Source organism: Podarcis liolepis (genome assembly GCF_965112155.1).
Source record: "Podarcis liolepis genome assembly, chromosome: 2".
In the NCBI taxonomy this organism is placed as follows: domain Eukaryota; kingdom Metazoa; phylum Chordata; class Lepidosauria; order Squamata; family Lacertidae; genus Podarcis; species Podarcis liolepis.
Window position 1 is genome coordinate 27,261,436 of NC_139555.1, and position 13,814 is coordinate 27,275,249.

Genomic DNA, 13,814 nt, shown 5'->3' on the forward strand with positions numbered 1-13,814 from the left:
ATGCAAAGGAAAGAATAGAGGTGCCCTTGGACTCCCAAGTCGTGGTGCCAACTTTCCCATGCTTGATGTCATTTATGATACCAGGCTGGGGAAAGGTGGGTGTGGTTCACCTAAAACAGCCTGGTAGGCCAACCTCTGAGGCTGGTAGACCATTGCTTTAGTGCTAGTATTTGAGTTATATTACCTAACTTAGGGGTTATCCACATTGGCCTTTGGCCCCATGCTTTCCAGGCACAGGTTTGTGCTTTGAAGCTGTGTCCAAGCACTCCCCCCCCCCCAAGCCTTCCTTGCAAAAACCCACTCTTTAAAGCTGAAGAACAACAAACATTTGCTCTGGTTTGCCAGTAAAGAACAGCTTTCATACACTCCAATATTTCTCCAATGAAAATAGGGACGTCTTAGGGGAAAGCAGGACATTCTGAGATCAAATAAGAAACCAGGACGGCTTCTGTAAATTCAGGACTGTCCCTTGAAAATAGGGGCACTTGGAGGGCCTGCAACTTTACACAGGGAAAGTTCTGGGGTGCAAAAAAGAGAGTGCTCAGACACAGGAGCTTTAAAACACGGACTTGTGCTGGAAAGTGCAGAGGAAACGTTAGTGTGGATAAACCCCTAAGTAGCTCTTATTACCCTTGCCGTTAGCAGAGGGCACACAACTGAAAGCAGAACAGGAGTGGCATTACTTATATCAGGCACTGGGAGGCTACATTTTAATAGCCTTGGGCCTAAGGGAAGCAGGATGGGTCAGAAGAGAGGCACACGAATAAGCACAAAGGAGGGAACTTGGGAGTAGAAAACAAGGCCAGAAACAGCAAAGAAGAAGAAGAAGAAGAAGAAGAAGAAGAAGAAGAAGAAGAAGAAGAAGAAGAGGAGGAGGAGGAGGAGGAGGAGGAGGAGGAATAGGAGTTTGGATTTGATATTCTGCTTTATCACTACCCTAAGGAGTCTCAAAAGGGACACGGGTGGCACTGTGGGTTAAACCACAGAGCCTAGGACTTGCCGATCAGAAGGTCGGTGGTTCGAATCCCCAGTACGGGGTGAGCTCCCGTTGCTCGGTCCCTGGCTCCTGCCAACCTAGCAGTTCGAAAGCACATCAAAGTGCAAGTAGATAAATAGGTACCGCTCTGGCGGGAAGGTAAACGGCGTTTCCATGCACTGCTCTGGTTTGCGAGAAGTGGCTTTGTCATGCTGACCACATGACTTGGAAGCTGTACGCCGGCTCCCTCGGCCAATAAAGCAAGATGAGCGCCGCAACCCCAGAGTCAGTCACGACTGGACCTAATGGTCAGGGGTCCCTTTACCTTTTTAAGGCATCTCAAAGCGGCTAACAATCTCCTTTCCTTTCCTCCCCCACACCAAACACTCTGTGAGGTGAGTGAGGCTGAGAGACTTCAGAGAAGTGTGACTAGCTCAAGGTCACCCAGCAGCTGCATGTGGAGGAGCGGGGAAGCGAACCCAGTTCACCAGATTATGAGTCCACCACTCTTAACCACTACACCACACTGGAGAAATGAATGAAGCAAGAGTTAACAGGCAGACTCAGGAACACACAGTAGGAGATGAAGAGTGAAGAATGCTGCTTAAGGAGCATAAGTGCAAAGTCCTTATGGGGACTCTGGGGCTAGCTGCCCCATTCATTGGATTGTGGGCCCCACATGCACTGCCGCATGAACACACGTATGCAACATTTGTCGGACTTCGCACACTTTCTATATGCTAATTCTGTGCGCCGGGCTCCACAGCCCCCAACTTTGTACCCTTTTGAGTGAGCTGTGCCTGGGAGCAAACAAGCAGAGAGTTGGCTGCTAGGAAAGCTTCGGCTCGTGAAAAATTACCCTTTGCCAGAGGGGAAATGCTGTATCGCACTATGAATGTGTCTGTCTGTATGAGGAGACATGGCAATTTTTCGCCCTCTTTCCTGAACAGAGTATTACAACCCTTAAGAAAGAGCGAACGCCCTTCCTTACGTCTCTCTCCCTCTCCGCCCCCCTTCTCTCCCAAATTCATTTTCTCCATGATAAACAAAGCCATTAGTTTATCAAGTCTATCTCCGGATTTTAATGTGATGCGCCTGAGACATCTGTTAAACATCCTTAATGTTAGTTTAACAAGGACACATTCTGCCGCATTCCCTCACACTTTCTCCCATTAAGAGGGGAACGTGGCAGGGTTTTCTCTGACAAACAGCCAGGCTAATGTGTCTGCCTCGTGCCTTTCCAATGGGGGAGAAGGTTGAGGAGAGGAGGTTGCGGCGGGTTTTCCTGCAGGGTGTGCTTTGTGCCTCTTCCAGGGTGCATCTCTCCCTCTCTCAGAGTAGAAAGCATCCTGGCCTATCAATATTCATAATGCTGTGTGTGTTGCCAAACCATATTTTTATCTATAGGCAACCTACTCAGACGCCTACCCTGGCATGCCATGTAGCAAGCTGACTGCAACAATTCCCACATCCCTGTAGGTGTTGGGAAAGTTGTTACGCCTCTTCAGTATCCATGATGACTCTTGGAAGAAGACAACAGCTGAGAGCAATGCCGTAAAGGAGAGAAGGGAAAGAAACAGAGAAACCCCACTCCCAGATCATCGCAGCAAGGGTACTGGAGATAATATGGCGATTGATGTCTGAGTTAAGGTTAAAAAAAGAATGTGTGTATGTGTGTCTAAGAACCTCTGCTCTTTCTTTCTAACGCAGCTGTGCATGTTCACATTTGCCGCTCTGTAAAGATTCATTCGGTTTATTCTTTTTTTTGGGGGGGGGGGAGGGATGGATGCAACAGGAACTCGGGACTTGAAGTCAAGTGCTAATGATGGAGCAGAGTGAGCCCATTAACAAACTGAATAACACAGTCCTGGCTCCAGGCCACAATTCAGCTCAATGGGACGTGTAGAAAGGAACTGTTGCTTACCGCCATCAAAAAACAGGGAGTACAAACTAAGGAGCGCTCATCCAAACTGACCTTTTGCCCCACGCTTTCTAGGCACAGTTAAGCCATGCTTTCCTGGACGCAGACTTGGAAAGCCCGGACCTGTGCCTAGAAATGGGAGCAAAGGTAAATGTTTGATGAGCGTTCAGTTTGTTCGAAGACAGCAGGAATCCACAGCTCTGTCTGCCAAGCCAACAGCATTCACCGGCTGGGGATTTCTCGCTCACGAGATGCCACTGCTGGATCCACTTTTCAAGGAAGGACCTCTTTGAACTCTCTTATGAATATTAATCAGCTGTAATTGCTGTGATATGGTTGATGGAGCCAGAATGGAAGGCAATTGGCATGCAAGCATTACTCTGCGGTGTCTCTGAGGCAGGGTGGGAACACGGGCCGTTACGCAAGTGGCTCCCGAGGGGACACTTAGCTGGCAAAGTGTGATGAAATGCTGGCCACCTTAGAGGGGAATGGCATGCCTCCCATCAGGGGAGCGGGAAAGCTTCTCTGGGTGCTTCTAATATGGGGGGCGGGGGCGGCAGCTTTAAAAGCGTAAATTGATTGTTGAGGTATTGCAAGCAAGTAACTGGCAACGGGCTTTTTAAAAAACTTATCAAATTTTCCCTGGGAAGGATTAAATTGGGGTTGGGCAAAAGAGCTGGCATTTTGATGCGAATGTCACGTGAACGCTGAAAAAAGCTGGCATACACCCCCTGAGATGAACAGGGAGACAAAGCAGGGATTTCTGAGAGAATGAAAGTAATTTCCACTATTGGTCATATTTTTTTTTTTGCTTAAAACAGAGGAAAGGTCTATGTGTCTGGATGCATGGACAATCTCCTTGCTTTGATAGTGCTTTTATGTCTGCGGAGAGTAATGGTAAAGAACCTAATGTGGGTTTTGCTCTAGGGCAGAGGTTTTCAACCTTTCTGAGTCCACGGCTCCCTTGACCAACTGCAGTCTTTCTGTGGCACCCCCGTGGGGCTCAGGAGCCCAGTTGTGTCACCCCTTGCCTGCAGAGCTGGCAGCCCCCCACCCTTTTTCGAACACCCTCCCTTCTGGAGTGTTCCCTCAGCCTCCTCTCCTCTCTCCTTGGGAGCCCTCTGAGCAGCCATTCCCTGTTAATTCCCAACAGCAAGGGCTGGCAGACTTGCCCGCTTACTCCGAGGCTGGCTCAGCTCCTGGCAACCCCCTGGCCAGCCCCAGAGCCACCACTTGCCTGGGGAGCTTGTAGCCAGGGCTGCTGCAACAACTGGGCAAGCCCTTGGGAGGCAGAGACACGAAAGGGCATTAGATGAGGGAGGGAAGGAAAAAGGGACAGAGGCCAGTGTTGCCATCATTCAAGGCACCCCAGGGTGTCATGGCACACTGGTTGAAAACCACTGCTCTAGGGGTTAGTGCCCCAGTTAATCTGTGAGTGGGCTGCTTTGGATGCCGCCATCACGGTGGGAAGGAGAGGGAGCACAACCTACCATATTTTTCGCTCTGTAAGACGCACCTGACCATAAGATGCACCTAGTTTTGGAGGGGGAGAACAAGGGGAAAACAATTCTCTCCCTCTCTGCGCAGCGCCCCTTCAGCGAAGCGGCAGGAGAAACGGAGCTCCTTCCATTTCTCCTCCCACTTCGCTGAAGGGGCGCTGCGCAGAGAGGGAAAGCTGTGCAGCGCCTCTCCAGTGAAGCAAAGCCAGGAGAGCAAGAGGGGTCGGTGCGCACCAACCCCTCTTGTTCTCCCGGCTTCAGCGAAAGCAATGCGAAGCCATGGAGCCTGTATTCGCTCCATAAGACGCACACACATTCCCCCTTACTTTTTAGGAGGGGAAAAGTGCATCTCATAGAGCGAAAAATACGGTAATTGTACTTTTTGTCCCTCGTGCTTCTCCAGCTCGTCCAGATGTGAACTTGCACTCCTCCCCTCTATGTTTATCAAGCCAAGCATGCAGGTGAAATAGCAGGCCTTTGAAGAGAATAATAAGAAGGTGTGTGGTTCCATTATCCAAAGTGTGTGGGTGCTGCTTTTCCCAAACACCTTCCAGCATTCTTTTAAACTCCGGTGGTTCTTCTAAAGGCCAGTTGTACTCACATGCGGCTGCTGGGAGGGATCTTGCGTCCGTCACGGAACCATGTGACCTGCGGGCGAGGGAAGCTGGCAATGCGGGGAGCGCGGATGACGGCGGCTTCCCCGTGAGACACACTCTGCTGCTTCTCAGTCTCCTCAAAGCTTCCCATATCTAGGGAGGCGAAAGAAAGAAAGAGCAGCAAATAGGTTAGGTGCAAGGGCAGAGAAACCATATACCTGGCATTATTGGAGCCTGGCTGTTCAGCAGGTAAGTTGTAGGCTACCACTACGTTTAAAGACGTTCCCAAGAACCCAAAGCTTTGCTATTCTCCAATTTATACATGGAGGTCCTATGCAAGTGGATCAGGAAGATTATGAGAACAGGGTGGTAGGGGAGTCCCAATGAGAACTTAAGATGCCACATGGTAAGGCAGAGTTTATTAGAAAAGGCAGCTAGGCTCCTTCATACCTTCCAACTTTTTCTGATGCAAAACCAGGACATATGTCTTCCAGGACATACTCCTGAGCAAGTCACGTGACTCACGCCTCGCTCTCACCCTGAAAACACACTTTTTTTTTTCAGGGCAAGAGTGTGCGAGATGGCGGAACACATAAGGGCCGCCAAGATCTCGTGAGACAAAACAGGATGACTCTTTTATTCCAAGGCACTTGAAATGTATGCGACTTGTGGGCCACCAATCTGAACACAGCCAGCCAGATATGAATGGTATGGGACTGATAACCCTCCTGTGCTTGTCCTCTGCCTATAACTATAAACACACGGTGGTGGTGGTGGAGGCAATGGCTATCAAGTATGCTGCATGCCACAATGCAGTGCTCATGGGCTGCATTTGTATCCATGGATCCCAGTTGCACAAGCCAGCAGTGCAGTGCAATCCAGCCCAGTGTCATCAAAATGCCATAATCTAACTTCATTACAGGATTCCTGTGTTGGTTCGCAGCTGTCATCTTGACACCTGGAAATTTGATAGATTTCCTCAACCTTTACTTGGCTACGCAGCAAGTCAGCTCTCATGCGGTGCTAGTTTTGTTTTGGGCATGAATTGCTAAGTGCAAAACACACACTTATATCATGCCAATCATGAAATGCTGCTACCTTTATGTATAAACGGCAGGTTTTTTCTTGCAAAAATAGATGGGAGAGAGTATCTGGCCCATTCTCAGTCACCGCCCGTGTGCACTTCGAAAGGTGGCAATTTATATCGTGTGAGTGAGCACCCTTCTCGGCTGACATGATACGATACGCATTTTGTACTTGCAAATCGGTTCCCCGAGCGCAAGCAAATCACCAGAAGTGGGCACAAGTTGCAGTGGAGAAGCGTGGCTCTTCTGCAAACAGGTATGGCTTTTCAGCGAGACATTATTGAGCCTGTGCAGGTTTCTTTAGAACATAGACGGCACAAATTAATGTTTCATGTGCTTTAAATTGGCAATGACCCATGCTAAAAAGCAAATGTCTTGTTCTCCCACGCTCGATGCAATCTCCTCTGCTTATACACTCTGCCTATGCACGTTCATCTGCGCACCTCCCCTCCCAAACACCCACACTCACAACCCTCCACTTACAGTTCCCAGGCCTGCCCCCCCCCTCCAACACTCATATAATCTACATTCAGAGGTGCCTTTCCCCTTTCCCCTCCTCACACCATTTGATCAACAGTTACCTTGATGCTGCTGGGATGGAGGTCAGTGCCTCCTTGTGCAAGCGCAGCTGCTTGTGTGCTTGAAAATTTATAGAACCTTTAATAATAATAGTACTAATGACAAAATTGGGGGGGGGGTGTGGGGAGACATTTTATTGACTTGCTTTAATTGCTGTAATTAAAAACGTGTAAAGAATCTCTTTTTAATGACTTGGCCATTAGCGTTAGCACAGCTGCCTGATTAATTTCCCATTAGCTGCCTGATTTGCCACCAACCTTTGGAGGGGGGGGGCTGTTTGGGGGAAGGTGGGGGGGAGAGAAGGTGATGATGAAGTGAATTAGGGGTGTTCAGATCTCTTAGGTGTGATCTGTAGGGCTCAGGTAATAACATAGGCCTTTTATTGGTTAAATGCTGAGGTAAACTGCACACCTGGCCAGGCACCTCACACACACCAAGGAATCACTACTTGACAAAGGTGGATGGTGTCTGTCACATTTGGAATGTGTCACAGCTTCAGGGGGCCGAAACCCCTCAGAGTTTGGGGCAGCTGCTTCGTGCTTCTTTCAGGAGTACCTGGTGCACCCCATCTCTGTCTTTGGGTGCTTCCAGGCGGAGGGGTGTGTGGTTTTTCTTTTTAAAAGCACTGTCCACTCATTGTTCTCCTGCTGTAGGCTACACAGCTTTCCACATTTCAACAGGTACACCACCCTCCCCTTCTACTAGGTCAATATTTGCTCACTTTTTATGGGATGAAGAGCTGCTCCTGAGAGCTCTGCTCACCAAGGGGGAAAGCAGACACCCCCTTCCAGTTCTCTTAGCCACTTTCACCCACACTATACATTTAAAGGGGCGTGGGTGGCGATGTGGTCTAAATCTCTGAGCCGCTTGGGTTTGCCGATCAGGTCGGCAGTTTGAATCTGTGCAATGGAGTGAGCTCCCATTGCTCTGTCCTGTCCCAGCTCCTGCCAACCTAGCAGTTCGAAAGCACACCAGTGCAAGTAGAGAAATAGATACTGATCCGGCGGGAAGGTAAACAGTGTTTCCGTGCACTCTGGCTTCCATCACTGTGTTCCGTTGTGCCAGAAGCGGTTTAGTCATGCTGGCCACATGACCTGGAAAGCTGTCTGTGGACAAACACCGGCTCCCTTCGCCTGAAAGCAAGATGAGCACCACAACCCCATAGTCACCTTTGACTGGACTTAACCGGTCGAGGGTCCTTTACTTTTACTTTGCCTTATTTAAAGAGCTACTATGCCACTCTAACCGCCATGGCTCCCCGCCACCCCAAAGAATCCTGGAAGCTGTATTTTGCTGAGTGTCATTAGGAAACCCTTAACGAACTACAGCTTTCAGGATTCTTTGGGGAGTGAGAGCCATGATGTTTAAAGTGCTTTAAATATATGGCATGGCTGTGACCAGGAGGTTTTCATCCTGTAGATGCAATATGATTTACAAATTCAAAGTTAGGAGATGTTCACAGATCTCCCCTTTCCCCCATTTTTGATGGTGATTATTTTCTTTTCCCAATTTTCAGTGGTTATTTTTCTTCCTGGCAGAGAGGCAGAGAGTCGTGAAAGTCAGCGTACTAAATCTTGGCGGGGGGTGTCCCCTCCCCACAGCACTCCTTTAGGCTGCAAGCAACAAGGTGCTCCTTCCCTCCCCACCCCTCGCCAAGACGTTCAAGTGGCTGTCTGGATTTTAATTTTCTTTCCCTGCTTCGGCTCGTAGATCTTCATTCCCGAGAATGCTGATGAGGCACCAAGTCCACTTAAGATTATTCCTGATGGAAAGTGCTTCTAACAAGGAGCGTCAGAGGGAGGTTAAGCCCCCATCGTTGGAGATGTTGGCCTCAGGGCTTCCTGCACCTGTAATTTCATCATGAATCTTGTAACCGTGGAGGAAGATCCCTTAAAAAAACGAAAGCTGCAAGAGTTGTGAACGTTTTCGGTTTTTCTTCAAGCGATTCCTGGTTCTCTTAAGTGCGGGGAGATAGCTAAGTACACAACGGAGAGTAACTGCCACAATACAGAAATTGGTTCTGGCACAGTCTTTGCAGCATTAACTTTGTAGCAGCAATGCGCAGCGGTGAAGGAATACACAATTAGAAAAGGGTGGGTTTTAGTTCTTTAGCTTCTGGATAGTGGAGCCGCTTAATGGGTGTCCCTATGTATTTCTTTTTTATTAATTAAAAAACAACAACACACAACCCAACAAAGCCAGGAACCTCAAAGTATCTTTGAAGGTGCTTGTGCATTATTTGAAGCCTGACTCCAGGTTGTGAATTTTTAAAAATGGTGGCTCCCGCAGTTGTGGGCAAAGGATACGGAAGAGCAACATCAAAGGAAGAGAAGAGGGAATTAAGACTGGGAAGAGTGCAATGAAGATCAGCTATTGTGTTCCAGTGCTGAGACCAATGCCAGGACTCTGAGTTGTTCTTTCACCAGCTGAGATGCTCTCTTGCTTCTGATACCCACCCACCCCTCCACGCTTGTAGACGACGCTCCTCCAAAGCATCTCTTTTATTAGGATTAATTAAATGGCATCTCCCTTTCCCAGGCGGTGCTTCTATAGTCTGTGTAGTGACAGCAGAGGAAGCCTTGCAGGCACCTTGTCAACCTTGCCTGAGGCCTGAATTAACACACACACCCTGCTCCCGCTGCTCCTTTCCTCTGGTTGGTGGTCACGGCGCTTTCCCCTGCTTTCTTCTCCAGCTCTTGGCTCAGCAAGTTATTTCTCTTCTTCTCCGGGCTTTTGAAGTCCTCACAGCATGCACTGATCTGGCATGCAGAATCCGTTGTCAGACCTAGCCTTTTGGTGTTTGGGATCTGCTGCCCGTGCAGCCCGATGCTAACCTGGAAGAACCTAGCAAATCTCAGAAGAGAAACAAATTAGAACAGTGAGAAGAATCAAGGCCTGCTTGCCATTTCCAGCTGCTCCAGATGACTTGAGGGCTGAGCATTCATCCAGATTTTGTTTCACAAAGCTTATACGGAGGTCGGATTATACTCGCTCTTTATCATGCAGTTGTTTGCAGCGTGGCTATATGAAAATGTGTGTTTGTCTTGCATTCATCCTGATTTGCTTGTGGGATGTTTATACACCTTCCCATTAGTAGTTCATTGATTCCATTTAAGTTTGTGCAGTTCAAGTTGATCAAAGGGCTCCACTGCAAATGCATTTCCCCATCACTTTCCTAACTAAAATGTCTGATCCATCCACACAGCAAAACCTCTTTCCAGAGACCCACCCGCCCACCAGCTGTGCTGAAGCATGAAGCTCTCTAGCTAAGTGCCGCAGGAGGCAGCCAACTGAGCCACAATCTTCAGTCGCCAGCAGAAGATTTGTCATCTACACCCCGGCCTCTTCCACCCCACCTCCCCGCACATCGGAGAGACCAGGGCTGATTTATATGGGCGGCTTGTCCCTGCGTCAGGCAATGGTGCTGTAATTGTTATAAACGTTGTTTGCTTTCCCTGCCTTCCAGAGGGTGCTGCCGAGAAGAACTGCTTGCTTTTGTTATAAGCCATCTTAGGGATTTAACACTTCAGGCAAACAGCCTCCTCCTCTTCCTTGGGGTGAGATTCACATGCAGCCCCGTTAATGTTCCTCCATGCTTATTTGCCACTTCTACTCTCCTGTCTCCTCATGGCTCTGTTAGCATTGGGGGGGGGGGCACACACGACCCCCTCGCAACCTGCCTCCCAATCTCCCAATGCCCCTCAGTCCTGCTCTGTTTTCTTCCTGCAGCTCCATTACAAGGGACTGAAGATAAAGCTTTCACAAGTTCCCAGCTCCGCTTGCCATAGGAGATTTGCAAATAGGGATGACAGGGGGGGGGGGAATCGGAAAGGTCCCCCCCTTTTTTAAAAAAAGAAAGCAAATAGACCAACAAAGAAAGAAAAAAGAGACATTTTAAGATCTGTCAGCTTGGAGGAAAGGGGCATCGCTTTGGAGGTTCTGTCATTTGGCACTGCTACAAAAGGTCACTTCATTGTTGTCAGAGGATTAATAAAGTGTGATAAAATTGGAAGGTGACCTCTCATGGACAGGACATGGCTGCCGAATACCCTTTCATTATTGCTGTATCAAAAATTCTGCAGCCGTCTGAGTAGTGTCCTTTACAAAGTCCTCTAATCTTGATCAGAAGAAGGTGAAAGAGGCCCTGGTTTGATGATGTTCTGTCCCTGCGGTTCATCACTCACCCTGTAAAGAGACTGTGCCTTTCTTTTAATTTGCATTCCTCCACCTCCACCTTCCAGCTGTTGATTCCAAATCCACTTTGCACTGCTCAACTGAAGAGCCCTTTAGCACCCAATAATTTCTCACCTAACATTTTGCTCACCAAGAGCAGCCCAGATCTTGCTGCCTGATGACCTTGACTACTTGTCATAAAGATATGCTGCAACTGAAACGTTTCTCTCTCTGTGCGTGTGAAAGAGGAATCACACGTGATAATAAGGCCACAACTAACAAACCTCTGAAAAGAGCATTTCCTGATTGTGACTGGGAAAGGGGTAATTCAGACAAGTTTAGAAAAGTGCTCAGGAGGTGCTCAGAGCGCGAAGGGGAGTCGAAGGGAACATCAGCATTAGAAATGAACTAGCATTCTTCCCATGAATTCTTTCAGACTGTCTTTTAGGTTTTTGGGAAATGATATATAATGAAATGAAGAAAATGTTTAAATGGGCTATTCCCAAAAGACCAGAAGCTTTTCTTATAGGTATAATAGGGACGGATGTTTCAAAGATGATGACCGAATTATTAATGTAAGTGTCAACAGCAGCAGCTAGAATATTATATACACAGAAATGAAAAGAAGAGAAGGTTCCAACGAGGGAGGAATAGCTTTTGAAAGTAATGGGGATTATGCAGAAATGGCAAAGCTGGCAGCGAAATTAAGATATCAAAATGACAAACTTTTCATAGAAGAATGGAGGCCTTTTGTGGACTATTAGAAAACAATACTACAGTCAAACGAAATTCAGGGCAGGATTTGAGATAAAAGCAGCGAAAGAAAAATGAGAAAATACTTGTAATAGAGAAACTTTTTGTAATAGCTAAAGATATAATGCAATAGAAAAGGTCTGAGTCAACTTATGAAATAATGTGTTCGATTTGAAGGTTATTGTGAAAATGTTTGAATGGAGGAATATGACATGACTGGGATTCTGTGAGAAGGCACATGATAGGTCTACACTCTAAACCAATAGCAGTTTAATGCCCGTTTTACTGTCATGGCTTTGCCCCAAAGAAACCTGGTGATGGTAGGTTGGCAAAGCCATGACAGTAAAACGGGCATTAAACTCCTATTGGTTTAGAGTGTAGACCTATCATTGTTCAGGAAGGACACATAGTCAAATAGTTTATTGGTCCTCCAGTCACTTTGTTGAAGCCCTATCATCCAATGGGCAAGTCCCTTCATTCAGGGTAGGTAGCACAGGCATGCCCTGGGGCATCCTGGCAGAGCAGGGGAACAGCTCCTACTCAAGGAAATTATTCCCCAGGTTGTTGCTCTTGTTCCTCCAGGTGGCCCTGGAATCTCATGGGGTCTTGGGGCCTCCCCAGCGCTCCAGAGGTGGTGGGAATGGTCAACCTCTCTTGCCATCATCCTTTGCCCCCTTGCTCTGTAGCTCACTTCATGGATTATTTCCCTGTATGTATGTATGTGTGTATATATATATATATATGCTTTCGTAGATTTTCACGGGTACAGGAATGCAGGTTTTGGTGTCTTCGGGTGTCTTCCCGTGTAAGAGTTGGGGTGTCTAGGCGACGTTTCGACGAGGTCTCACTCGTCATCTTCAGGCTGGTGCTTTCGGCTTCTTGTTACTGGAACAGAGCAGGATCTCAGTGTTTGAGTTCCTATAAATACTGTTGAGGGGGTGTGGTGTATAGCCTCCAACGTTCTGGGCAGAGAGGAGGTTCCCAGGTTAGTGTGCCTTTTCTTCTTTTGTTCCTTAATTACTTGAGGGATATCTTGAGTGATTTCTTGAGTGATATTCTGAGTACCACTTAGGTGGGTCATTAGGTGTGGATTAGTTGCTAAAGCTTTCGTGTCTTGACCTCTTGAGCTTGTGAAGAGTTTTTCTGAGAAGATGGCTGTACTGCACTTAGTTGTGCTCTGGCTTGGCTTCGTGTATAGGGGCGAGCTGTGGTTTTGTGCCCTGTGCCAGCCAGATCTGTGTAGGGGTTGCAGGGGGGTGCAGCATCCGGAGGTGCCACTATGGTTTGGTTACTGGATGGTGTCTGTAATTTATCTGTGGAGAGGGTCTGGGTTTGGGTCTGGTGTGGTTGATTGGTGATGGCGTTCTGTGTGCCTCTGGTTCTGGTGTCGGTTTTTGTGGGGAGGGCTAATTTCCAGATGTCTGGCAGGCGGGACGTGTCGTCACGCTTGTTCATGTTGTGAGGGTGTTTCTCTATCTCGATGGCTTCCATGATTATTCTCTTGTGGTGATGTTCCATGTTAAAGAGCAATTTGGAATCTGCAAAATTAATTTCGTGTCCTGTTTCTTTCATGTGTTGGAAAAGAGAGGAAGTTTTTTCTTCTTTTTTGACAGCATTCTTGTGTTCTGCGATACGTGCATTTATTCGTCTGTTTGTTTGTCCAATGTACGTGGCTGGGCAGACTTTGCAGGGTATTTCATAGACCCCTTGGTTTTCCAACTGGATTTTATCTTTGGGGTTTCTGAGGATATTGGCTATTTTTTGGTTGGTGCAAAAGGCTGTTTTGATATTGTGTTTATGGAGGATTTTGCTAATTTTATCTGTAGTGCCCTTGATATAAGGAAGGAGGGCCATGCCATTGTTTTCTTCTGTGTCTTGGTTTTGGGGGGTGTTTCTTTTTGGATTAGCTTCGTAACCCTGTTTTGCTGGTATCCATTGGCGATTAACACATTTGAGAGATTCTGTAACTCAGTTGTCACAGACCACCTGACAAAGACCACTTGACAACTGAGTTACAGAATCTCTCAAATGTGTTAATCGCCAATGGATACCAGCAAAACAGGGTTACGAAGCTAATCCAAAAAGAAACACCCCCCAAAAACCAAGACACAGAAGAAAACAATGGCATGGCCCTCCTTCCTTATATCAAGGGCACTACAGATAAAATTAGCAAAATCCTCCATAAACACAATATCAAAACAGCCTTTTGCACCAACCAAAAAATAGCCAATA

General features: G+C 47.5%; 1 protein-coding gene across 11 annotated transcripts in view; it reads right to left on the bottom strand.

Moving 5' to 3' along the window:
- SDK2 (sidekick cell adhesion molecule 2) overlaps positions 1 to 13,814 on the bottom strand; it is a 346,988-nt gene that overhangs the window by 79,089 nt on the left and 254,085 nt on the right. For all 11 annotated transcript variants that reach the window (XM_083489771.1, XM_083489780.1, XM_083489775.1 and 8 more), the window contains exon 4: positions 4,998 to 5,145. In XM_083489771.1, coding sequence (XP_083345897.1) covers positions 4,998 to 5,145 — 148 coding nt within the window. The remainder of the gene's footprint in view (positions 1 to 4,997; positions 5,146 to 13,814) is intronic.